The 25,317-nt window shown below is 39.7% G+C and overlaps 1 protein-coding gene across 8 annotated transcripts in view; it reads right to left on the bottom strand.

Moving 5' to 3' along the window:
• Nucleotides 1–25,317, bottom strand: part of DMD (dystrophin) — a 1,175,169-nt gene that overhangs the window by 102,517 nt on the left and 1,047,335 nt on the right. For 2 of the 8 annotated variants that reach the window (XM_048495464.1, XM_048495463.1), the window contains exon 1: nucleotides 2,822–3,056. The exons of 4 other annotated variants lie outside the window; for them this stretch is intronic. In XM_048495464.1, coding sequence (XP_048351421.1) covers nucleotides 2,822–2,841 — 20 coding nt within the window. In that variant the 5' untranslated portion in view covers nucleotides 2,842–3,056. Of the gene's footprint in view, nucleotides 1–2,821; nucleotides 3,059–25,317 lie in introns of those variants that run through there. 2 more of the 8 variants (XM_048495465.1, XM_048495462.1) reach the window with 2 other exon arrangements.

Genomic DNA, 25,317 nt, shown 5'->3' with positions numbered 1-25,317 from the left:
CCACCTACATTAAAAAATGAAAGTCCTAAAACTTTCTTTTATATGGGATTAGAATTAGTTATCAAATAATTGCATACTTACTAAACAACACAGAGAATCCCAATACTTGAAAATAATCACATTGTTGCTGGAAGCACTTCTCTCTGGAACTACCATGATAACCTCATTGTGATAAATGGATATAGGGAGTTGGTATACCATGAATTAAAACAGTAAAGAGAAACATCCTAGCATTACTACAGTTTAGATTTTCTAGACAAGGATTTTCAGGCAGATTATTTACAAAAACACACAATTTTATTCATAAAAGGAATTATACAAATAATACTGTAATTTCTTTTTGAAAAGAATTTCGCCTATTCTAGGTTTTTTCTCACCATCTTTATTACAACATAATAAACTACACTACCTGTGGAAATTGTAGGGGGAAAAACAGTCCACAATATCAGTAGTTTCTTTTAAATACCCTAATATTTAATCTTCTCATATTTCTAAAACTGTGTTCTTGGATATAATCTCTTTTCCATATATAGACGTCTGATATCTGTATTTCATATATATTTTGCCCCACAAGATTCTGCCATATTTATTCATTCAACTTTAGAGATTAAAACTGGAGCGTGCAAGCACATACACCTCTTCAATTTATTATATTCTTCTTAATTTGCCAGAAGATTAGAGCAAATTCCATTCCCTCACTCTGCCATTTCAAAAATGCAGTATGAACTAGATGTGTATGTGAAAAGAATTACAAATACAGTCAGGTAGCAACAGGGAATCAGCAATAACTACTTACTGCTAATAAGAAATCAAAATACAATTGTATAGCATATCATCAGACTGACTTTTCAAGCTGTGCAGCTGATAACAGCCTTTCACCTTTCTATTTCCAGTCAGCATATGAGATTATCACTGATATTAACAGTCCAAGAAAAGAAAGTATATATTTGGGACTTTTCCACTTTTGCTAAAATAATATTAAATCTATTTTACAAAAATACTAGTTTTCAAAGCTGTTAACTGGTTGGGGAAAAAACGAGAATTTGACATTAGTTAAAACTTAACTTGCATAAAATGACTGTCATTTAGATATTCATACATAGGAATACTGAAAATAATGAAACAAAACATTCTTATAGAAAGTAGCAGTCCTCTTGTGGTTTGTGAAGAATTACTATTTATCTTCATCTATAAACCGGCAGTTCATTGATCCATGTGCTAAAATGGTCCTTTTAAAATCCTAGAATCAGTTCAATTTTGAAGAAAACTTAGCTGTTCAGTGCTTTATTGGCTTTGGTTGGCATTTTCAGATTTCCACAACAATGCACCAAGAAATTAAAAGGGTTTTTTTTGTAATAATATCAAGTAAGAGCAGAAGGGGAATACATGTCAGCTAAGTAAGATATGGTAATTATTTTTCTTTCTCTTTTGATGTGCAATGTTTTATTTTGTGCACCCTGACAGTTGTCAAAGCCTGGTGAGCCAACCCCTCCAGCTGTTACTTGTCCACTGATCTATTTGCTTTTCAAAGCTTATCCTCTCCACTTCTGCCAAAGCAATTTCACTGCTGGGGCTTGTCGAAAGGAGGATCAAAAAGTGATGACTGCATCCAACTCCTTAGTGATTATGGGCCACTTTTTATGAAACTATGGTTTCTGTCTCCTCCAGCTGTAGCACTGTAGAGACAACAGCTCTCCAAATTAATTCTTATTAAACAGGCACACTTGTCCAAGCAAGGGTGCCTTTTGCTAAGAAATGCTTTAAAACCACCATCACGCACTTTGTTAAATAAAGTCCTAAACACACGCTGAATGAAAACACAATGCATACAATATCCTTTTTCCATTTGTCAATTTCCCTAAATATATATTTATATATTTTTTAATATTCCTCCTCAGCAATTCAAGTCTAAAAATCAAGTATATTGATGAAATTATGTAAGACATAGGACTATTTTTCTCATTCTTAATAATCAAAACACAGTGTTCAGGTCCTTAGAAAACTTTAACAACAAAATCAGTTTAGCCCTCCCAGAAAATGCCTGATAGATCTTTCCTTCCTCATCTCTTCCCGCTTAACTGCTTTTTACATGTATTATTTCATTCATACCTACATATCCAACATGCTCCACCCTAGACAATATTTACCAAGAAACTGAAGGCAACTTAGAGAGAGGGAGAAAGAAAGGGGGGAGAGAGAGAATGAACTGAATTAAATGTCAGTTTGAATTCCCTGAAGAAATCAAGCAGAAATTTGACCTTTCAGCATAGTGAATGAAAGGTATAGTCGCTTTTTTTCTGCGGGTCTTTCAAAACGTTGTTGAACAATGTGACACTTCTTCTCGAGACCGGCAAGCGCAGCTTGATTAAATACTACTTTATAGAAAAGAAAGAACAAGGCTACAAAATCGGGGTGGGGGGGGGGGGAGGATGGGCATTTGAAAGCCATTGCACGATAGGAATGCAGGGATGGGCTGCGCTCGGTAGAAGATAACAGATGCAGGGACCACAGGGGGTGGTGGTGGTTTTCTTACGTTTTTATTGAAAGCTTTCTGTTTTGTTTCTTCTAACTTCACACCTGTAAGGGAAAGAGTTAACCTGGGCAGTCTTCACCCAGCCACGAGCACCTGCACGGAACACAAGAGCCAACAGCTGGCAGGAAGGGCGATCAAGCTGTTAATTCCACATGCAAAGGCGCCTTCAGAAGTTTAATTTCCCTGTAACTACTTTGGCTTGTCAGCAGCATACGGCTCTGAGCAGTGCAAGATTCCCTTAAAAAAAAAAACAAGCACCTGATCGGTTTAAATAATCCTTGAACTTACCGTTTGAGCTGTTCCCTCATTGTCGCTAACTATCCAGCGACTGGGAAGCTAGCAAGAGAACGAGGCAGCGACGGATCAGCCGCAGCCTGCCAAAGCAACACCACCGAGCAGCGAAGAGCACTGCGGTGAGACTGGTCTTAGCGGGCTAAGGGCGGCAGGAGGGAGGGAAGGCTGCAGGGCTAGACCGGGCGGAGCTCTCGGTGCCTCGGCTCCACCTATTGAACCACCTGCAAACAGCTGGAGACCTCCACGAAACGGAACACTTTGAGTGGAGAGGAGAGAGAGGATTTATTTAAGGTAGAACCGGAAGATGTCACCCAGTGTGCAGCGGTTCCACGAAAAATACCAGAACCAGAAAGCTTCTTTTACCCGCCCCTCCCCCCACCCAGTGAGCTAAGCAAAAATGATCTCATGTATCAGAATCGGTCATTTCAATGAGGCTTGGGCAACGCATCCTGAAAAGTATGGGATGCTGTGTTCTGGCAGGGAAAGGGAAAAAAAACAAAAACACACCCTGGCCTCTAACTGAATGTTCTGAGCTTTTCTGTAATGATTGCATTTTCAAATGGGCAGTATGTGTTTATTCACTAGCCTTTTCTGACCTTGGATTTTCAGTGGTAAAGAGCAACAGGAGAGGACAAAAGAGTACGACAGAATAAGGAGACGCTGTGAGCGCAGAGGTTTCAAACAATGTATTATGGATGTAATTATTTCCAAATGCTGTATTACCTTTTGGGACAAGAAGTGTGTTAATAACTACTGTGGATCCAAGTAAAGACAACTGGTAGGCTGGCCAGCCACTGCGCCCACATTTTCATTCTATCCACTTAATCTTAAGGGGGGGGGTCTGGGGGCGGATCTGGGAATTGCCAATGGTCCTTGCTCTTTCTGTCAATATTTCCACTTGGTTAGTCATGCCAGTTTAGCTGGCTTATATTGCAATGTGACATCTAAAAGACATCCACTGTAGGGGAAACACAAATAAACTGGCCGAGCATATTATGGGGCCCGAAATGCAACAGTGCACTGGGACAGTGGAAAAAGACTTGCATGGTATGACCCCTTCTTTACTGAACTAGGGCTCTGGCTCTTACCAAAAGAAATACATTCATAATAGATAGTTACTATTTGGGAAGTGAGCTATCCTGGGCAGCATCCAATTGCATGTAAGTATCACACTATGTATACTGCTCTCTTGGGCAGTATGAACGTATCTTGTGCCAACTTAAAAATGAGTCCACTTAATAGAACATGCAAAGGTGCATTAAACTTTTTAGGGAAACTGGCATAGACATGGCATCTCCAACCTTGTATGGTTGAACAGGGATTGATGGGGAAGGAGTGGCACCTGGCAACATTCTATCAGCCGTACCAACACCATGTTTACTATGAGTGCAATGAACCGGGTTGAACAGTGGGCACATTGCAGACTGCATGCATTTGATGTGCTTTGTAACTGCACAAATCTGAACGTACGTATATGGCCTCAGGGGACATTTTTAAAAAGGTACCTTACAGAGAAAAAGAAGAAGAGTTGGATTTATATCCCCTCTTTCTCTCCTGCAAGGAAACTCAAAGGGGCTTAAAAACTCCTTTCTCTTCTTCCTTCACAACAAACATCCTGCAAGGTAGATGGGGCTGAGAGAGCTCCAAAGAACTATGACTAGCCCAAAGTCATCCAGTTGACATGTGTTTGAGTGTACAGGCTAATCTGAATTCCCCAGATAAGCTTCCACAGCTCAAGTGGCAAATTTGTATTTAACTTGTAGTTTCTTACTTCAATTCAGTGAAGCATTTGTAAGTCGCTATTTCTAAGGAAATCAATCATTATTTTATCAAGAATGAGTAATTTACAAAGTATCAAAATAATCTGTCAGCATTAAACATATAATATGCTACTATTCAAAGATTTGTATATGCAGATTCTTCCTGTTTTGTTGTGAGAGGTGGACACAAGTGTAATGGGGAATAGATATACAAAGAATTTTGTTTCCAGAAAAGCATGGAAATCTCTTGCATTCAAAAATTACACATGTATAAAATAGCTGCAAAAAACATGTCTGCATGAATAGGGTGTCCTATTTAAATATCACCATAAAGCAAGAAAAACAAAATAATTTCCTTCAGAATACTGATAAATATACATTAGTAATTAAAGTACCAAAGTTCCAGATTCTGCCAGGAGTTTTCTAGCCTCTATTTCTAAACCGGGGGGGGGGGGGGAGGGGATCAAAACAACTATGATCAGAATATTGGATTAGAATCAGGGTTACCAGTCTCCAGATGGTGGCTGGAGATCTCCCAAAATTACAACTGATCTCCAGTTTACAGAGATCAGTTCCCATGAAGAAAATGGCTGCTTGGGAAGGTGAAATTATACCCCAGTGAGGTCCCTTATTGAAAGCTTTCGGTTTTGTTTCTTCTAACTTCACACCTGGATAAAATGGCTGCTTGGGAAGGTGGACTCTATGGAATTATACCCAAGTGAGGTCGCTTCCCTTTCCAAACCTTGCGCTTCCCTGGTTCTACCCCAGTGGTAGGATTCAACAGGTTCGCACCACTTTGGCAGAACCGGTTGTTAAAATGGTGATTGTAAACAACCAGTTGTTAAATTATTTGAATCCCACCACCAGAACCAGTTGTTAAATCACTTGAATCCCACCATTGTTCCACCCCCCAAATCTCCAGCTATTTCCCAACCCAGAGTTGGTAATGCTAATAAGGAATAGGGAAGTCAGTGTTCAAATTTCTAGACCACCATGTAGAGCTTCAGCACAGAGTTGCAGCCTTCTAAATCCTTTGAAGGGTATGTTTATACAGAATGTTTTTACATAAATTATTTTTATTGTATTCCTTGGCCCTGTGACAGATTCCTCAAGTGGAAACACACTTATTCTTTCCCCCAAAATAAGTGGAAATCAGAAGAAGCAGGTTACCTGAAAAATAATTAATCATGAGTCAAAGCTCTCTGAAAGTAGCTGCTTATTAGGACATAACCAGAAATTACTTAGTAAAACTCTCCAGTTCTCAGTCTACCTTAACAGTAGATTGAAGCTGTCTTTTAGTACGCTGTCTTTTTTCTCATACCAGGAATACAAAAACTAGTCTGAAATTCTGACACTTTGCATAATCTTTCCTTCAGTAACAATAAAGCATTGTATTCAATTAGACTCACAGCAGGTGAACACTCCAATTAGTGTATCCGTTTGCCTGGCTTTTTTCCCTACCCACACAGCACCCTTTAATAATAACAAAAAATCTGTAGGGAAAACTGAGTCATTGTACAATTCAAAAGCAAATTAACTCTTTGATCTCCACATCACTATGTTATCAGTTGAATAATAATGAGGAAAAAAGAAATTAGGCATGGAGTGTTTCACAACTCAGCAAAGGGGGAAATATGCTATTCATACAAATCTGTACAATCCTTTAGCTAATTCTCCCTACAGAAAATATTTGCTTCACATTGGAAAAGAGCAACATTAAAACTACCCTAAAAATGACAAATGTGCAACTCTGCTCTATAGGAAATAAGATTATTTGAATGAGGATTATGATTGGCATTCAGAAGACACAAAAGAATTCTCAAGAGAGTAGCTCTGACTCATTAGGTGCTGATGTAAAAATGCCCTATGCATGCAGGGTGCCCCCTCCCCTCCAACCTTTCTTTGGGATATATTCTGTTATGAGACATCTTTAGGACCTGATTAGAACTTTTCCACTTCTCTTTCTTGCCCTGTGCTATAGTTGAGGGCTAATTTCACATCCAGATTTTCTTTGGATTCACCTAGGACAGCATATTGCACAAAGCAGTGAGCCTTACAGAATGTCTGTGTATATATAGCTGACATCTCTATATCCATCTTGCTCCAGAATTTGAAAAACCCAAAGGCCCATGGAATTTTACGACAATGCGTCACAGACTTGTATATGTTATATGCGGTGGTAGGGTGGGATTCAAATAATTTAACAACCGGTTCTGATGATGGGATTCAAATAATTTAAAAACTGGTTGTTTACTAACACCATTTTAACTACCAGTTCTGTTGAAGTGGTGCGAACCTGCTGAATCCCACCACTGGATATTTTAACAGTTAAAAGAGCTAAGAATATGTGTGTAGGAATCCTGACCAGTTGTGTTGTGTTGAAGTTTCAGGAGTTTGAAACTTAAAATAGGACAAAGTAATTTTGTAGCACAGTGACATTCTGGACATTGTGGAAACCACATAAGAGCAAAATAGGTAGCTACTAGCACTTCTTTTGTAGTTTGTAGATAAAATGTATAGTGAAATGACAGGCAACACAAATATTTGTATCAGCATATGTGACTTCTGTACCATGGGAAATCGTTTAAATAATGTACTAATGGAACAGAAGCTTGGATATCTGAGGCTTGGGCTATTTTAATTTTTAAAACTTGATATTGTGCAAAGTTTAAAGGAACTATGTTGGATATGTCCCCGCCTAACTATACCAAAGAATCTCCAAGGGAAGATGGATACTGGAGAAAATCTTTGAGCTGCTAATTTTTAAACTGGTCCTTCCAGACCCTTTAATATCAGTTTGATCTTCAGCACATACTAGATGATGTTATTTACCTCCTTGCCATAAAACTTTAACTGTTAATTTCTACACATTAAGTCCCTATTAAAGGAAAAGGACATTTTTCTTTTGGTCTGTTAGTAATTCTATCTGAGACCTTGTTTAGCCACTGGCAATCAAAGGAAACTGTAGTGAGGTAGAAGGGTTAAGGTTTGACATGGTGTAAGGCAGCTCAGGATGATAGTTAAATATTCTAATGTCTATATTTGTTGCTGGTGGTGGTAATGCCAGGTCTTCTTTTATTGAGTCTAGGTTATAATGCCAGCATTTGAAAGTTTTTTTTTTTATGTTTGTGAGTGTTGTGAGCCTCTTAAAGAAGAAGAGTTGGAGACTCAAAGGGGCTTACAAACTCCTTTCCCTTCCCCTTCACAACAAACAACCTTGAGGTAGGAGGGGCTGAGAGAGGTCAGAAGAACTGTGACTAGCCCAAGGTCACCCAGATAGCATGTGTTGGAATGTACAGGCTAATCTGAATTCCCCAGATAAGCCCCCACAGCTCACGCGGCAGAGCAGGGAATTAAACCCGGTTCCTCCAGATTATAATACATCTGCTCTTAACCACTACGCCACTGCTGCTCCTGACTGGGGGAGGGGGTGTTAACTAACTAAACAAACTGAAACTTTCTAAGTCATAGCTGAAATCTTGACAAATGATGTACACTAATACCTATTGATTTACAACTTTCATTTCAATGGGCTTTACAACTTTCTTTTCAATGGGCTTAGACTGGATTAATTCTGTTTACAAATGCACTGTAAATTGTAAAATCTGATTTAATTAAAAATCATACATTTTGACCTGTGGAATTCAAGCATGGTAGGAATTATTTAAATTGAAACACAGAGATAAATGAAAAAGATTTTAAGCACTCTTCCCTTCATTGATCTTCCCCTATAATCAAAGAAGCTGTGTGGCTATAAAAATAGTTAAACATAGGTAAATTGGTTAAAAATAATTCTGGAAGAACTTGATCACAGAACTTAATAGTTTGGCTCCTATATTATAATCTGGAAGATTTCCCATTCAAGTGGCTGATCAGGTCCACCAGATCTGCTTAGCTCCAGCACTGCTGTAACATTGGGTCATCCATGAACACCCACTGCACTATATCCTTGAGGTTGTATCGTATTGAATGGTTTTATGTAATGTAACAGTTGCTTACATTCATAGGCCTTAAGCCTGGTTTCCCATACTAAATTATTTCTTTTGGGGCTGTTCAGAGATGCTGGAAAATTTAATAGATATATATCCCAAAACTGTGAATTATAACTTAAAGTATAGAACATTTTTTAAAAGAGGCTTTTGTTTTTCTGATACAAATGAAGCTTCACTACCTACCCCAAGGTGTCTCTGACCTAGATGAACTAATTCATAGCAGTAAGCCATTCTATAATGTGCTCAAAGCAATGGAGGGAATATTATTTTGCTAGTTACAGAAATAAAACGTCATGTCCTGTAGTAGTGCTGAATCAGATGAGCCACATGGTAAATGATGATTTTGAACCAACCATTTTTATCTTATAACTGAAAATTCTAAATTTGGAAAAAACTACACAGAACAAAACTATTACATATGATAGATAGATAGATAGATAGATAGATAGATAGATAGATAGATAGATAGATAGATAGATAGATAGATAGATAGATAGATAGATAGATAGATAGATAGATAGATAGATAGATAGCTATAAAAAGAATGACTAGCCCTTCAAATGCTTTTAATTAAAAAAAGAGTGTACAGCAGGGATAACGTAAAAAGCATAAATAAAACAATTCACATTCCTCCCTTTGCACAACCAGTCATACAAATGAAAGATTCCCTCTTCTCTTGCTGAGACAAAAATGAACACAGCATAAACTTATGTTTTTTCACTTCATCATGAAAACAAATTTTCTCACAAACCACTAACCTTTATACTATCTTCCATCACTGCACTGATTAAGCCTAATTTATGAAAACATACACACACAATTTTCTGTATAATGAGCAGTACCCTACACTTGCACACTTTTGAATCCTGTGTATCTTTGAAGATTTTGTTGAAAACTGTGAGGAAAAAGGCTAGTAAGCCCCGTTCTACCGAGTTCTGGGAGCTAGCTATCTTGGGTCTCTGCCTGGCAGTGCTGCTGCTTTTGCATATTCCCTTACTCCCAGAAGGGGTTTTCCATTTTTCTCTGGATAGTAACCACTGCCACAAACAAGTCTATAAGAGTTTCTCCTCCTGAAAGGATTTGTACTTATAGCACTCTATGCTGTATTGCTGTCTAAAAGCTCTGCTTCTCTCTCCATTCTTTCTAGCTAGTGTGGGGACTATTTATTGCAGTTTTGGAACTCCATACTTTGAGGATAGCAAGTTTTGGAAGACATGGTTGAATTAGGTATGGTATGGCCACAAAGACCAGGCTTTGAACATCCAAACTATAAGAAATTTTTAAAAATCCAAAACAAATAAAACTGAATATGTTTTGAGGTCCAGAAGGCTAAGGGTTAAGAAACCCAAAATTGAAACTGATTACTAACTGTGCCAAATGCTCTTTCTTCCTAATGTGTTCTGATTGGGAGACTTGTTGATCTCACATTTTTGTGATGCTGCCTCTTCCTATTAAGCTTGAAGGACTTGCCACTGGTGCTGACCATTATGTCTTGAAAGGCATGGTACTGTTTCTTTGGACAAGACTCCTCATTTCTCAGTGAAAATATTCCTTAATCTTGTCTTCTTATTGATGGCACTTACCAGTGGCATCTCCAAATAGATTAATTCTTTTGAATGGAATCCCTGCTACATTGGGTTCAGTCATACACATTGGATTCAGTGATAGCCTCCGATTGCCAGCTGAGGAGCCAAGTCTTTTTGCAAAATGTTAATTGGGCTGGAATAAAACATCTAAGGAGAAGCATCAGTTATTGTTATTTCTTCTGTTCGTCCTTTAGTTCTTTTGGGATGTCATTACTGGCTGTAGACAAATCAGTGTCCAGTAACAGACACAGTGTATCATGTACATGGGGTATCCCATGTCCCTGGGTGCACATCATTTTGTCATGTGGGGGGGGGGCAGAGGTATAACTAGGGAAAATGGAGCCGAGCCCAGGTCAAAATCTGAGTCCCATTCCCCCCCACACACCGTATGGATGGCCACCCCCCTACAAGAATTTTTTTTTTGTACCAGGTCATCTCCAAGTAACCATCACATTATAGAACATGCCCCAACTCACAAATCTGCACACCCAGGGCTCCCTAGTTTAAACAACATAGAAAGTGATGCTGTGTGTGTGTGTGGGGGGGAGGGATCCACCCCAAAACAGCATCATTTTCAATGTTGTTTAAAATAGGGAGCCCAGATTCTCCTTTTAAATCCCCCATAAAGGGAGAATCCACCCTGAAATAGCATAACTTTTAATGTTGTTTAGACTAGAGAATCTGGATTCTCCTTTTAAATCAACCTTAAAGGGAGCCTCTGGGCTCCCTAGTTTAAACAACATTGAAAATGATGCTGTTTCAGGGTAGATTCCCCACCACAGCAGCCACCAGTTGCTGCAACCCCCTGGCCCCAGCTCAACCTTTATCGGAGGCAGGTTGCCACCTCTGCCTCCCCTCTGCTTTGTCTTCCCTGCCCAGCCCTGCAAGAGGAAGAGGCCATGCAATCAAGGCAGGGAGGTGGGAGATCTTTGATTTGGGAGGGAAATTGGCTCCGAGGGAGGCAATTCACCCCAGAGGAATAGGGGAGGAAATGGCACTCAGGGCAAAATGGTGCATGGGGCAAAAAGTAACTTCTTAATCTTTGCCAAAGAATAGGTGTGAATTGTCATTCTAACCATGATCCTGGCTGTGAAATTTAATTTTCTGTGCATCTACTTCTTTCTTTTCAAACTACAAAGAACTTAGGTAACAAAAATAGTCACATTACTTATTGGAAGCCAGACTTTTAAAAAAAAATCTTGTTGCTTGCTGCTTCACAGATACATACTTGTACCTACTCCAAATGAAAATTCAATCACTACATGACAATTTAATTAAGAAAGAAATGGTGTTCAGTATTAGTCACGAGTTGAAGGTTTTATCCAACACTGCCCAATTCACATTTCTGTACTACTTATGCAGGGTCTGAAAATTTTTCCACATCAGTCTTACTCCTTCAATTTGCTTATCTAAAATCTCTCATTCTGTTTGCCTCTTATCTCCTTGTAAGAATGATACAGGAAGGCAGTGAAATTGTGACCTTCAAAAACCACATATATATTTCCTCCTTGATTCATTGAAGTATGTTTTTCCTTTGCAATCTACCTCCTGCTTAGATGTGTGTGCAAACACACACTATCACAAGATTGTACTTAGGGACTGCATAAATAGTCCATGATTGCAAATAACATATATTTGGTCTGGCATGGGTGGTTCTATTGCTACTAAGGCTTTTTACAAAGAAATTCTACACAGCAGAAACATGAGCAGTGGATATTGAGTTACCTGAGAAAATGACCATTAAAATTCTATTTTATATTCAACTCCAGTTTGTGAAACTGGCACATAGAAACAAAGTAGTGTCACTTGGTGTCTTCTAGTTTTTGAGGGAATCCCTCTACAAGCCAAAAAAACCTGATAGATGGAATAGAGTTTAGGTGGAGGGGAAGGCAAAGCAAAGATGTACAAAATATGATTCAAGGCTCAAGATCAGTATATGTCATTTGGATGGCTACTGCATGGACCTCAGGGAGGTCTCCTGGCAACTGGAGTCTATCGGGGTGGAACTGCAAACCCTGCTGGGGTCCCACAGGGTGACTTTAGCAAGCACAACCTCTGTGCTGTTTGTCATCACTGCATATGTTTCTGTTTGGCATCTTTGTAGGTCATAATTCAACAGGGAGACCATAAATCATGACCAGTGCCATTTCTGCCACTCTGCTCCATCTTCAGTTCCAGGTCAGCTCCTGGAGCATTCTGCTTAAGGTAGCCTTCCATCTGATAAGTTTTCCCCATTTACATGGATATTGTGCTAGGGCAGTGATGGTGAACCTTTTTGAGACTGAGTGCCCAAATTGCAACCCAAAACCTACTTATTTATCGCAAAGTGCCAACACAGCAATTTAACCTGAATACTGAGGTTTTAGTTTAGAAAAAACGTTTGGCTCCGAGACATGTGTTACTCGGCAGTAAGCTTGGTGGTAGTCGGTGGCTTTGCTTTGAAGCAACCGTGCAACTCTTCCAACGGGTGAATCATGACCCTAGGAGGGTTTACTCAGAAGCAAGCCCCACTGCCAGCAACTGAGCATACTCCCATGTAAAGGATCACGCTTTAGTTTTTTGCATGAGAATCAGTGGGGTTTAACAGCGCTTAACAGGGTTACCTACACTGATTCCCCAAAACTGGGTCTTAGGTTTAATGCTAATAATTGAGCCCAGTGGCCCAGGCTAGCCTAGACGTGTACGTGTGTGTGTGTGTGTGTGTGTGTGTGTGTGTGTGTGAGAGAGAGAGAGAGAGAGAGAGAGAGTTCACATGATGAACTCTGTTTGTGCGTGCCCACAGAGAGGGCTCTGAGTGCCACCTCTGGCATCCATGCCATAGGTTCCCCTCCACTGTGCTAGGGACAGCTCAGCCTGACTCCCCATTGCTCCTGAGATCAGATTGCAAAGGCACAGGAGCAATTCCAGATGAAGTTGGCAACCCTATTCATCTGACCTCATCATGATTTACTTTTCAGTAAAGTCTGAGATGTTCCACAACTCTGTCCCTTCTGTGCCTATTTCTGAATGCATAAAATTTATCCAGACCCCTCCCTGCCACATCTTCCCCCATTTGCTACATTCCTGAGGGTTTTCTGAGGTGGTTTCCTCTTCATATATTTGAGGGTGTGGACTTTGGTTCTGGGGTGCCCATGGTGGGATCACTGTTGTTGGCCTTTATGGTACCACTGGACTTATGTTTTGTTCAGCTGCATGACATAACAAAAGTCCAGTGCGACCTCAAAGATTGTCTATACCTATTGGTGTCCCACATGCATACTATGTTGGCTGTTATGTGCAGCAAAGAATAGGGAACAGGCTGGCATGTGAACCAAGGGATTGTTTGGCTGTTCTAGCCAAGGGGGTCCAGTCCAGGTCCATTGCTCTCCCCACAGCACTGCTGGCATCTAATGAACCATGCAACTCAGTGGTATAGGCACATAAAGCCCCAGCAAAGAAGGGGTGCAAAGGAGATGCTGCCATGTATACAGCATAGAGAGATTGTGAATGGGAGTTTGCAGGGAGGTCCATCAGTTGGGCTGTCCTGTTTTCCCATGTGGTTTGTGGGGGCAAAACAGATCTAAGGCTTTCGCTGCCTCTGGCTTCTTCCTATATGAAACTGTAACAGGAACCCTGACTTTGCCACCACAGTGTCTTCCTACCAGGACTTGCCTGTTTTTCCAGTGTTCTCTTCCTTGCCCCCATGTGGGTGGCGATGATGTCAGGGCTGCTGTGGAGTTCTGCTTCTTGGAGGCATGCCTTCTTTGCATTTACCTTCTTGGCCCAATCTTTCCTCCCTGCCTGTCTGCTTTCCATGGGTAGAGTGGTAGTGTTGCAGGGCAGTGGCCAGATTAGCAGGCAGTGTGCCTTTGGGTGCGCCTTTTTGTGCCACACAGAGGGGACATCATGGTGTTTCACTGTCTAACTTTGTGGGTTGGCAGAGACTCCAGGCACACTTGCTATGCTGTCTGTGCCTTCTGGGGGGCATGTTATTTCCCACTGCAGAATCCTCATAGGGAATGGACCAGTGGCATCTCATCTGTACCACTTCCTCTGCAGTGGCACTCAGGATTGCACTGAATGATTAGAATACGGAAGTAAATTCCTTCATGGAAATAAATACCATTGAATAACATGGGATCTGCTTCGCCAAATTATCCAAATATTACTGGTGGAAACTGCATCATACGAAGTGTGTCTAAGCCCCTGATCTCTCTGAAGCAGTATGCTTGCAGATGCCTCCCACCTCCTACATCTTTAAATGTAGAAAATTGAAGATGAGGAAACAGGAAGATTCTAGAAATACTTTATTTTTAAGTTAAAGTGATGTCCTGTTTTAACACCCGCTCTGTCCTGTGTTTTTTTTCTTTTTACTGATATCCCTCATAAAGGTCAGTGGAAGTGGAGAAAAGGTCTTGAGCCAATTAAAAAAATGGAAGAAAACTACATGCAACCTGTTATCATTTGCCATATGAAAACACAAGAAAAGCCTTCCTAGACTATTTTAGTTATAAGTTGCCTTGAGCATGTCTCTATTGAGGTTGTATATAATTTTTAAACAAATTAAAAAATAAATAAGAACCAACATGCTCATGTCTGCTTACATACAAAGGTTTTTGATTCAGTTCAGAAGTCAAGTTATATATTTATATTCTACAAGTTTGTTAACAGTCAAAAGCATACCACTTAATATCCTGCAATAAATAAAACACAGTACTTGTGATTTTTTTTAAAAAAATTATCATTTATAATGTAATAAAAGTCTCAAAGCTGATCAGTATGCCTTTTAAGTAGGGTTGCCAATTTTGGATTGGGAAATTCCTGGAGATTTGGTGGTAAATTCTGGGAGGATGGGGTTTAGGGAAGGCAGGGGAATGACTTCAATGGGTACAACACCATAGAATACACACTTAAGCAGCCATTTTCTTCAGGAGAACTGACCTCTGCAGTCTAGAGGTCCCACCTGGCAAACCTCATTTTAACCTTTCACTTAGGAAATTGCAGTTCAAGCCTTTCACATCATCCTAGAATCTCTAAACAAGAAAAGCTTAATCCTTAATGTATTATGTCCCAAAGAGGTAAAATTTATAATATATTAGACCTCATCTTCTTAGCAATTGTGTTTGATGGTTTATACTTTTCCAGCATGGTTACTGTTTTACTTCATCAAAATGACTCATTCTCATCTTAAATTTATTTAATGGAAGGCAAACCTTAATCCTTTAATATACTTTACTTCCAGTTAAGTAACTATAGGATTATGGCATATGTATTCAGACTTCCTATTTGAAAATACTCAGTGGAGTTTACTTTCAAGAAAGCAATTTTAGAACTGCCGCATGTGAAATGTAACCTAATCAAGATTTCCTAAATTATAAAATGCTGTATGTGAAAAAAATAGGATTCCTCAAATTCTACAGCATTTTTTAAATGAAGGACCTCACGGCAGAATATGAGGTCGAAGGTCACTCAATTGGCTTCATGGCTGAATGGGGTTTGAACTTAGGCCTGTCCTATCCTAATACACCATTATAACCACTAGTCATTGCATTACGTGGTAGTGGTGTGGTGCTGTTATAGGATACTACTGTGTGAAAGTTAAATCTTGTTAAATCAAAAACTTTTTCTTTAGTACAAATTCTCAATGAAAACAATTTGTTGCCTTTGGAAAATATGACAGCAGATAGTTGTATTGCCAGCCACTGTCTGGAAACCAGCAGGAAATGGGAGGGGGGACATGGTGAAAGCTGTCAATGTTGGTATTACATAATTTCTGGGGAAAACCTGGAAGTGGCATTGCATCTATTTAGGAAACTTTATGCCATTTGTACACTTGTAGTCTGCTCCAAAGTGAGCATACATTACTTTGCAAATTCTTTTTTGTTTTTTTCTGAAAGCAACATTTCTAAAGGCTGATTTTAATTACTTGAATTATTTTCTGAGTTACTTTACCAAGCAGAAAAGTAAAACCAGTCACCGGAACTAATTTTGTCTTGTTTGTTTGGATCTCCTCTGCCACTCTGAACTGGATTTATGTACAAAGTGAACAAATTTGGGGCCTCTAAAAAAACAGAATTCAAAACTTTTTATTTATTTCATTTATACCCTGACTCTCAATGGCTACCCAAAGCAGATTACATTATTCCTCTCTCCTCCACTGTATTCTCAAAACAAACTGGAGAGTTAGATTAAGCATTTAAAGTTTCACGTAATTTATTAGCAATTAGGGAGACTAGTTGTCCTTGTCTTTTCCCTGCTGGCCTGCTGAGAGAGAGCAAGGTTCCCCCCCCCCCCCCAGGTGGCACTGCTCCAACAGTGTGAAGTCATTTCTGGCAAATACCCAGTGAATATTTCTGTCACAGTGATGTCATGCAATTGGTGTGATGTCATTCCCCAACCCCCCCTCCCGCCATTGGTTGCCAGTGAGAAGCAACCATATAAATACATCATTTGGAAAATGCTGCTTTAAATTTGGCATAGTATAAACCTTAGCCAGTGAAAAATGGAAACTGTAAAAACAGCAGTAATTAATTGTAATGATATAATGAAATAAATAGGTTATAGGGGTACTTTTATATGGTAAGTATGTGTCTCCAACTAGATATTTTCCTAACCATCATCAACTGCTCAAATGGAAAAAAAACAGCACAATTTAGCAATAGTAGAACTGAAGATATTATCCTATGCATGTTTATCTAGATATAACTCCCACTGAATTGAGTGGGGCTTATTCAGTGGGGCTTATTCTCAAACAAATTGCATAGGATTGCAACCTGAGGCACGTAGTGAATGTAATATATTAGATGTTGTAGTATATATAATAGAAGTTGTAGTATATGTTAGATATAATGCAGGTGACTATAGGCAGCTATAACGATATATATATATCTGTTGTTGTTCTCTGAGTTATCAGGTTTTTTTAACTTGGCTATTAATTTTGTTGATTTGTCTGTGGTTTATTGTGAATTATTGCTTTTTATGTATTTTTGTAGGTAAACTGGCTTTCAATTTTTCTTTCTCTCCCAGATTGTCAAGTAGGACATAGTTTAGTTCCCCTTGCATGTGTGTCCTGGTTTTGGATAAAAATAAAACTTCCAGTCCATACTTTCTTTGCATACAAATGGGAGATTGCCTGCCAGTCCTCCTAAGGCACTGGTTCTCAACCTTCCTAATGCCGCGACCCTTTAATACAGTTCCTCATGTTGTGGTGACCCTAACATTTATCCATTTTACAGATGGAGAACTGATGCAGAGAGTCTTAGGCGACCCCTGTGAAAGGGTCATTTGACCCCCAAAGGGGTCCTGACCCCCAGGTTGAGAACCACTGTCCTAAGGCATTGTTAGCTTCTGGGATGGGATGGACAATTCTTAATGGGAAAAGGCATGGCTACTTTTACATTTGGGATCTGTTAACAACTGCTAAATTATTAATACTACACATGCATGTAGAATAGAATAGAATAGAATAGAATAGAATAGAATAGAATAGAATAGAATCTTTATTGGCCAAGTGTGATTGGACACACAAGGAATTTGTCTCCGGTGCATATGCTCTCAGTGTACATAAAAGAAAAATACATTTGTCAAGAATCATAAGGTACAGCACTTAATCATAAGGTACAGCACTTAATGATTGTCATATAGGTCTAGTAAGCAATCAGGAAACAATCAGTAGTAATGAAAAAATAAAATGTAAAATCATAAAATAAAATAAAATAAAATGTCAGCACAGGCTATAGTCATACAGTCATAAGTGGGAGGAGATGGGTAACAGGAATGATGAAAAGTAAAGGTGCAGTAATTATATAATAAGTATATAATAAAATAGTTTAACATTATCTAACCGGAATTATTTGTTTAACAGAGTGATTTAGCATTCGGGAAAAAACTGTTCTTATGTCTAGTTGTCTTGCGTGTGCAGTGCCTCTGTAAAGCGACGTTTAGAGTGGTAAGAGTTGGAAAACAGTTTATGTCCAGGGATGCAGGGGTCAGTAACATTTTCACAGCCCTTTTTTTGACCCGTGCAGTATACAGGTCCTCTGGGAAAAATGGAAGTGTAGGTTAGCAGCAATTGTTTTTTTCTGCAGTTCTGATTATTGCCCCCTCTGGAAGTCTGTGTCGCATCTTGTTGGGTTGCAGAACCAAAACCACACAGTTATAGAGGTGCAGGATGACAGACTCCAATGATTCCTCTGTAGAACTGTATCAGCAGCTCCTTGGGGCAGTTTGAGCTCCTGAGTTGGCACCAGAAAGAACATTCTTTGTTGTGCTTTTTTTGATGACATTTTTGATATTAGGGTGATCTCATTTTAGGTCACAAGTGAGATATGATGGAGCCTAGAAATCTCTTTAAAAGGGTTCTCTACCTATTGATACTGTGTTGTCTAGTATTGTGAGAGGAGGTGAGGATGGGAGTGGTTTCTCCTGAAATCTCACTCAACACCACCATTTCTAATGGGTTTTAAGTGTGTCCTAAGGGGTTCTAGATTGTTCCAGTGGCACCACGAGGCTAGTTGTTCAACCTCCGCCTGGTATAGCGGCTCTTCATCGTTGTCTCGAATGAGACCAATCACTGCTGTAATTAACATCTGCAAATTTCAGTGCATTTTGAACAGGATGGATCGCTTGGAGATGCAGTCATTGGTATAGGCCAGAGAGAAGACGAAGTGGTGAAAGTACACAGTCTCTGGGGCCCCTCGTGCTCATTTCTACAGGGTGTCTGATCACGTAATTCTTTTCCTAGCTTCACCTGCTGTTTCCTATCTAAGTTAGGAAGCTTGGTGGATCCACTTCTTACAGCAATATGTCTCGGGTACTGCATAGCTGATTTAGTTTGGTTAGAAGAATGTCCGGTCTGATAGTATTGAATGCTGAACTAAAGTCAACAAAGCAGGACCCCTGTTGCATAGGTTTTTGGCGCATTCAAGATGCTGTAGGATATAGTGCAAAGCCATATTAACAGCATCGCTTCTTCCTTTGTCGCATCTGTTTGCCTCGGTATGCGTAAAATTCAGGCAAGGGGTCCAACAGTATGGATCCGTGGATGGTTTTCAAAATGCAGTACATCACTCAGCCTTTCTCAAAAGTTTTCATAACTACCAGATGTTAGGAGCAACTGGTCTGTAGTCGCTCAGTTCCTTGATGGAAGGTTTCACTTCTCGCACTGGGACGAGCAGTGGAGTGTTTGAAGCAGGAAGGAAACATAAAGCACATCTCTAGGTGATTTGTTGAAGATTTGGGTGAAAATGGGGGCCAATTGGACAGCACAGACTTTTAAGCAAGAAGGTGTTATCTTGTCTGGGCCTGGTGCTTTTCCAGGCTTCTGTCTGTGAAATAGATCTTGCACTTCCTTTTCTGAGATCACCAGGGGTTGTAAACCCAATGAAATGGGTTCAGTTGTAGGAAGTTTGGCTATTGTTGGTGCGTCTGTTGGTATAGGGCTATAGGCCATGGCTGGGGTTGCCAACCTCCAGATGGGGCCTGGAAATCTCCCAGCACTACAGCCTATTTTCAGTCGAAAGAGACCAGATCCCCAGAACAAAAAAGGCTACTTTGGAGAATGGACTTTATCGCATTATACTCAACTGCTTTCCTTGCCATTGAACTATATTTGAGACTGCAGAGTGTGTCTGTGTAAATCCTGATCTGTCTATGCCTATTAAAGGTTAATAAATAAATAAATAAATAAATAAATAAATACTCAACTGAGGTCCCACCTCCTGAAACCCCTTCCTCCCTAGGTTCTGCCCCCAAATCTGCAGAAGTTTCTCAATGAAAAGTTGGCAACTCTAATAACATTTATCAGGGCATGAATTATAACTGGTTTGAATCCTAAAGATTAATTCCACTAATGGTAGTGTCTTCCTTTCCTCCTGGTGCTAAAGGAAAAACACTACCATTATATTTAAACGTAATCTGATCCTAACTTATATGCAGAGTAAGATTCTTGATGCTAATACTACAGGAAGCACTAGGAAAGCCAGAGTACTTTTGATCTTACAGCATGTGAACTTTGTGAGTTTGATACTACTAACATGTCCTATAAATGCTGTGCTAAGTCTTAGAGCCATAGACCTCTTTCCATTTTCTTTAATGAAGACAGCATAAACATTATTCTGGGCAAGTGTGCATGACAAAAATTCAATAAGTCCTGCTGCTTAAACTCACACAGGATAATGAAACCCTTTTTAAAATTGTATAAATTACAAGACACTTTTCATGCAAGAAACACTTGGTATGTTTCTTTAAACTCTTTCCCTTCCCCCTAATAAAATTAACTGTATGGACAAGTCAGTACAATATGTTCTAAATCCATTCTGCATGGTCATGGATGTACTTTGTAATGCATACCAAATGAATAGCCTACTTTATTGAATCTAGTATCCATATACACTACGGACGTCACACAAATGGGAAAGGGGAATGGTTAGTTAGTGAATCCGGGTTGCTCAGGAGCTTAGCTGTAGATCATGAAATTTAGCTGTTGTATGAAAGGGACAAATATTCTTAAATCATGACAAGCTCAAAACAACCAAACATCATTGGAATATTCTCATGCAGACTGAAATAGAATTTGTTACATTTCTCCTTCAAATACAACTGGATGAGAAAAACCTTTATTTGCAAACAAAGGCATAACAAACATTTCCTGTTGCCCTGAATGCTAATGATGGAAGACTGTTGCTATGGTGATGCTAATTTTAACACAGTTGCCTGTGGACTTCATATGAAGTGCCTGCTTTAACTCTTGCAAATGTCATTCATGAAATGAAAACCCATTAATGATTTGCAAGGGCACAATGTTCCACTTCAATTAGAATAATAAAGAATGCCGATGCACAAAGTACAGGTTTGTAGATGGTTACAAAGCCATAGGGTCAAATGTAATTTTCAATGACAAGGATTTTGCTCCTTTATACAAAAGAAAACGTTAGAATATTATGACCTTCTATGTAAGTTTATAAGACATTTCCATGCAGGACTACTAGAATAGTGGTTAGGATCTCAGGTTGGAATCTTGTTGACTCAGGTTCGAATCCCTACTCTGCCACAGAAGCTTGTGGGGGGTGATCTGAGCTAGTCACAAACTTTCAGCGAAGCTTCTCCACAGAATTATTGGAAGGATAAAATGGAGTAGAAAAAAATGAGGTAAGCAGCTTTGGGACCCAACAAAGAAGAAAGACAGGGTAGGAAGGAAATGAATGAAGGAAATAAATAAATGTGATGCCTTCAGTTATAGTGGAATCTTCTCTCTCCTCCACAATCCACAATTATAGTGCCCCTAAGAAAGTATTGCTAAGAATTTAAGAAACCACTGGTGGTGCTTGGTGATTTCATGATATCATGCACATGGTTTACAATAGCATAGTGATAAATTTTAATTTTTAAAGTTTGTCAACAGTGTCGATAAATATCTAATGATTACTCACTCCTCATCCATATTTAAACGTAAAGATCCAGATATTCTAATCAAAATAATTTAAAATCTAAATCTGCTGTCTTATCTTAAAAATTTGAGTACAAAATCTTTCAACCTGGCATATCATTGGGTGATCTCTTCCAGACAAAAAAAAAATGAAGTCCAGTTTTCTTTGGCCAGGAAATTTTTACCAATAATGGACTAAAAATTTTCACACACACACACGCATGCACGCACGCACGCACGCACGCACACATGCAAACACACAATTAAAAGACATTGCTCTATTGATTCAATTTCACCTAGTTGATGTAGGCTTGATGACCTCTTTCTTATATATGGCTAAATTCCACTGAAAGCGTGCTTACTCATGTGCAAAGAAATGCCAAGAAAGTGTACTTAAACTGTACTGCAAATTTACTTTTATTTGATGAATCCAAAATATTCAGTTAGCATTTAGGTTCTGATTTATGAGGCAACAATATTTGTAACCTTAGTTATTTCTGTGGGCAACTGAACAAATGGGTTTAGAAGGGTTTAATCAATGTGTTTAGAAGGGTTTAATGCTGCCCAGGACTGCACTCTCAAAGTTCTCTACTGGTTTGGGTCAATGAACTAGTATGTTAGGCCCTTTCTGGTGCGTCGGCATAAACAATGCTGACGCACCCCCCTGGGACTGTTCACATGGACAGTCCCAGGAGGGTGGCAAGCGGTGGCACAGCCTTCGCACAGCTCATCGCAGAAGCCAGGGCACATGCCCCCGCAGCCTGGAGCGACTGTTCTGGAGTCGCGAGGTCAGGGGATGTGTCCCCTGGCCTCTGCGACAAGCTCCGGAGGCCAGGAGACAAGGTAGGCGTTCGGGAAAGGGGGGGAAATGGCGCCTTCCAGCCACTGCCGTTCGCACGCTGTTTCCAAAATTTCCTCCCTGAGCAAGGTTCAGAAACAGCGGCTTCACACTGCTCAGGGGTTGCGAGGGCGCCGCCGCCACAATGTGGCGACGGTGGCAGCCGTGCGAACCCCTCCCCAGGGACGCTGTTTTTAGCATCCCTGGGTCGCTGTATTCCGCCCGTGCGGAAACAGCCTTACTTTCAAGCAGTAGTGTAACAAAAGAGGGCATGAAGGGACTGAAGCTCTGGGTGCCACCTCCACAACTGTGCCCCTGCCCAAACACCATATGGAGTTTGGAAGCAGGGGCACAGTTAAACTCTGAGCAGACCAGAATGGGCTAACCACCTTGTGGAGTTCGGAGCATGACCGGTTTGTTCAATGCTGGGCTCAGCCTGGCCAGGTCCATATTTCACCCTGTGGTTTAAAGCAACATTGAGCCCAGCATCGAACTGAGCAGTTGGGCTGACCAGTATAAAATTGCAGATGGACAGCCCATCGCTCAGTTTGAAACTGAACTCAGTGTGGCTTGGGTTGAGCTTTAAATTGAAGGCTCAAGGATGGACCCAGCCAAGAAAGCTCAACATCAAACAGGCCCACCCCGCTCCAAACTATGTGTAGAATTTGGGGTGGAGGGAGCCCACATAGGTGGGCTTAGCATTCAACTGTGCCCCTGATCCAAAACTCCACATAAAATTTGGATAGGGCCAGTTATGAGGGGGGACGACTGGTAAAGCAACAACCATGTGACCTGCCAAAGTGGTGCCTGGGAAACGGCAAGTTCTTATGCTTGTCCCATGTGCCATTGCCCCTGCTTTCAAAGTTCAATCCATAGAGTAAAGAGTTGCCAGCCACCCATGGGGCCTGCAGATCTCCAAGAGTTACATCTGATCTCAAGTCTACAGAGGTCAACTCCTGTGAAGGAAATGGTTGCTTTGGAAGATGGACTCTACCCTGCCAAGGTCCCTCCTCCAGTCTTGCCCTCCCCAGGTTCCACCCTCAAATATGCAAAAATATTCCAATCCAGAGCTTTTTTGGCCAGGAGCTGATGGAATTGGAGGGAAGTCTCTGATCTCATCCAAAATGATCTGAGCCACTCTGATCATGAGCAAGGAAAGCAAGGAGGGAGATGGAGAGGGTCTTTTAAAAGACTTTGGCCCAGCTGGTTCAAGTTTCACTTCTCTCTTCCTCTCCTGCCACTGCTATTCTCATTCTCATTTCTATTCTCATTTTCCTAATTTCTGTTCTTGTTTCTTGTGGAGGAGGCTCAGTTCTGCATGTGTTTTATTCATTCTAATGGTTGATTCAACATTAAACAGCTTTCTATGGAATGCATTCCCTGTAGATTTAAACGACAGGTTGATGTGCTGGGTTTAAAACTGTTCTATGTCAAATCAGCCACTAGAGGGGGAAAATATGTGCAGAACTGGAAAAAAACTTTGGAAGAAATTGGAACTTAGAAGCATGGAAATTGAGAATGCAAAAAAGCTGGTAAAAACTGGCTACTTAGGTTGGATAAATTAGGTTAGTTAAATGTAAGGCATAGGAGTTAGTTATTTGTGTTGTATATTATTAAATCATTATTCTCTGAATTGCTAGCAGCTACATTTATTATCATTGGCACCTTATGAATTCAAGATTATCTTGAAATGTGAAAGTGGAACTTCTGGAAAGTAGACAGCAAAAGAATAAATTTATATTTAGGTTGATTTAGCAGAACAAATGGGAATTACCCTAAGAAAAAATAAGAATTTCAACTTTAAACACTGATAAAAGTATACATTATTTTTACTGTCAAAATCTGCTTCAGTTTGTTTTTCAACAGAATGTCTTTCCTAGTAAATGGGATTTTATAATACAGTGGAACCTCGGTTTTCATTGGCAATTCATCCAGAAAACCTTGGCGAAAACCAAAGCCAACCAAAACCGAGGCTCCCATTGGCAAGCAATGGAACAGCAGGGGGTTGTTGGTTTTCGTTGTGAAATTAGCACGCATGCACCGATGAAAACCAACAAAACCCGAGGCAACGAACAAAAAACGAGGCAACTTTTCATTGAAAAAACTTGACGAAAACCAGAACGAACGAAAACCGATGGCAACGATAACTGAGGTTCCATTGTAGTGATTATTTGCTAGCATTTATTTTCAGTATTTTTAGGTAAGCACTGCTTTTTTTGTGAAGAAACATTCCAAGAGGATAACAGTGAATATGTGCATAAGTATCGGTTCTTACTGATTGCAATTGAATTTCCTCTTAGACCTGCACATTTGAAGTACAATTTGCAGAGCATCTTGTATTCTTCTTGTTTTATCTTGCTATTATTGTCATAGATGTATCTAAAACTAAACAACACAATGAAATTTCCTTAGAGATAGCTATACTATCTGTGGTTGTAATCCATTTACTGCTGGTGGTACTGACTATTATCTGGTAATATTTGTTGCAGTTTTAACTGTCTTCTATTTAAATTGTATAAGATGAATGCCCATTAGGCCACCCAACTAATTTTAGACTTGATGATGTGCAGAAACAAAATTATATTACACATAGTTAAACTCAAATGGATGCCCTCAGCAATAAATTGAAAGACATGTACAAAATTTGATTTTGTGAAGATAAATACAGCTTATGGCTGAAAGTTCATTTTCTCCCTACTTTGGAACATTTCAGATGTTCAAAAGTGATGGCTGATAGAAAAACTACTGCTAGGCTGATATACTTGTTCATCTAAACCAATTTTTGACATATTTTTCTTAATTTTTTTTTAGAATATCACATCTAACAAATTACTGATATTAATTCAAGTGCTTCAGAGCACAAAAGGTGAAGTATTACAATGTCAAAATCTGTCAAATCATGTTATGACA

The sequence above is a fragment of the Sphaerodactylus townsendi genome, linkage group LG04, assembly GCF_021028975.2.
Source record: "Sphaerodactylus townsendi isolate TG3544 linkage group LG04, MPM_Stown_v2.3, whole genome shotgun sequence".
NCBI lineage: Eukaryota > Metazoa > Chordata > Lepidosauria > Squamata > Sphaerodactylidae > Sphaerodactylus > Sphaerodactylus townsendi.
Note: the sequence above shows the minus strand (reverse complement) of the source record. Positions and strands in the feature narration are given on the sequence as shown.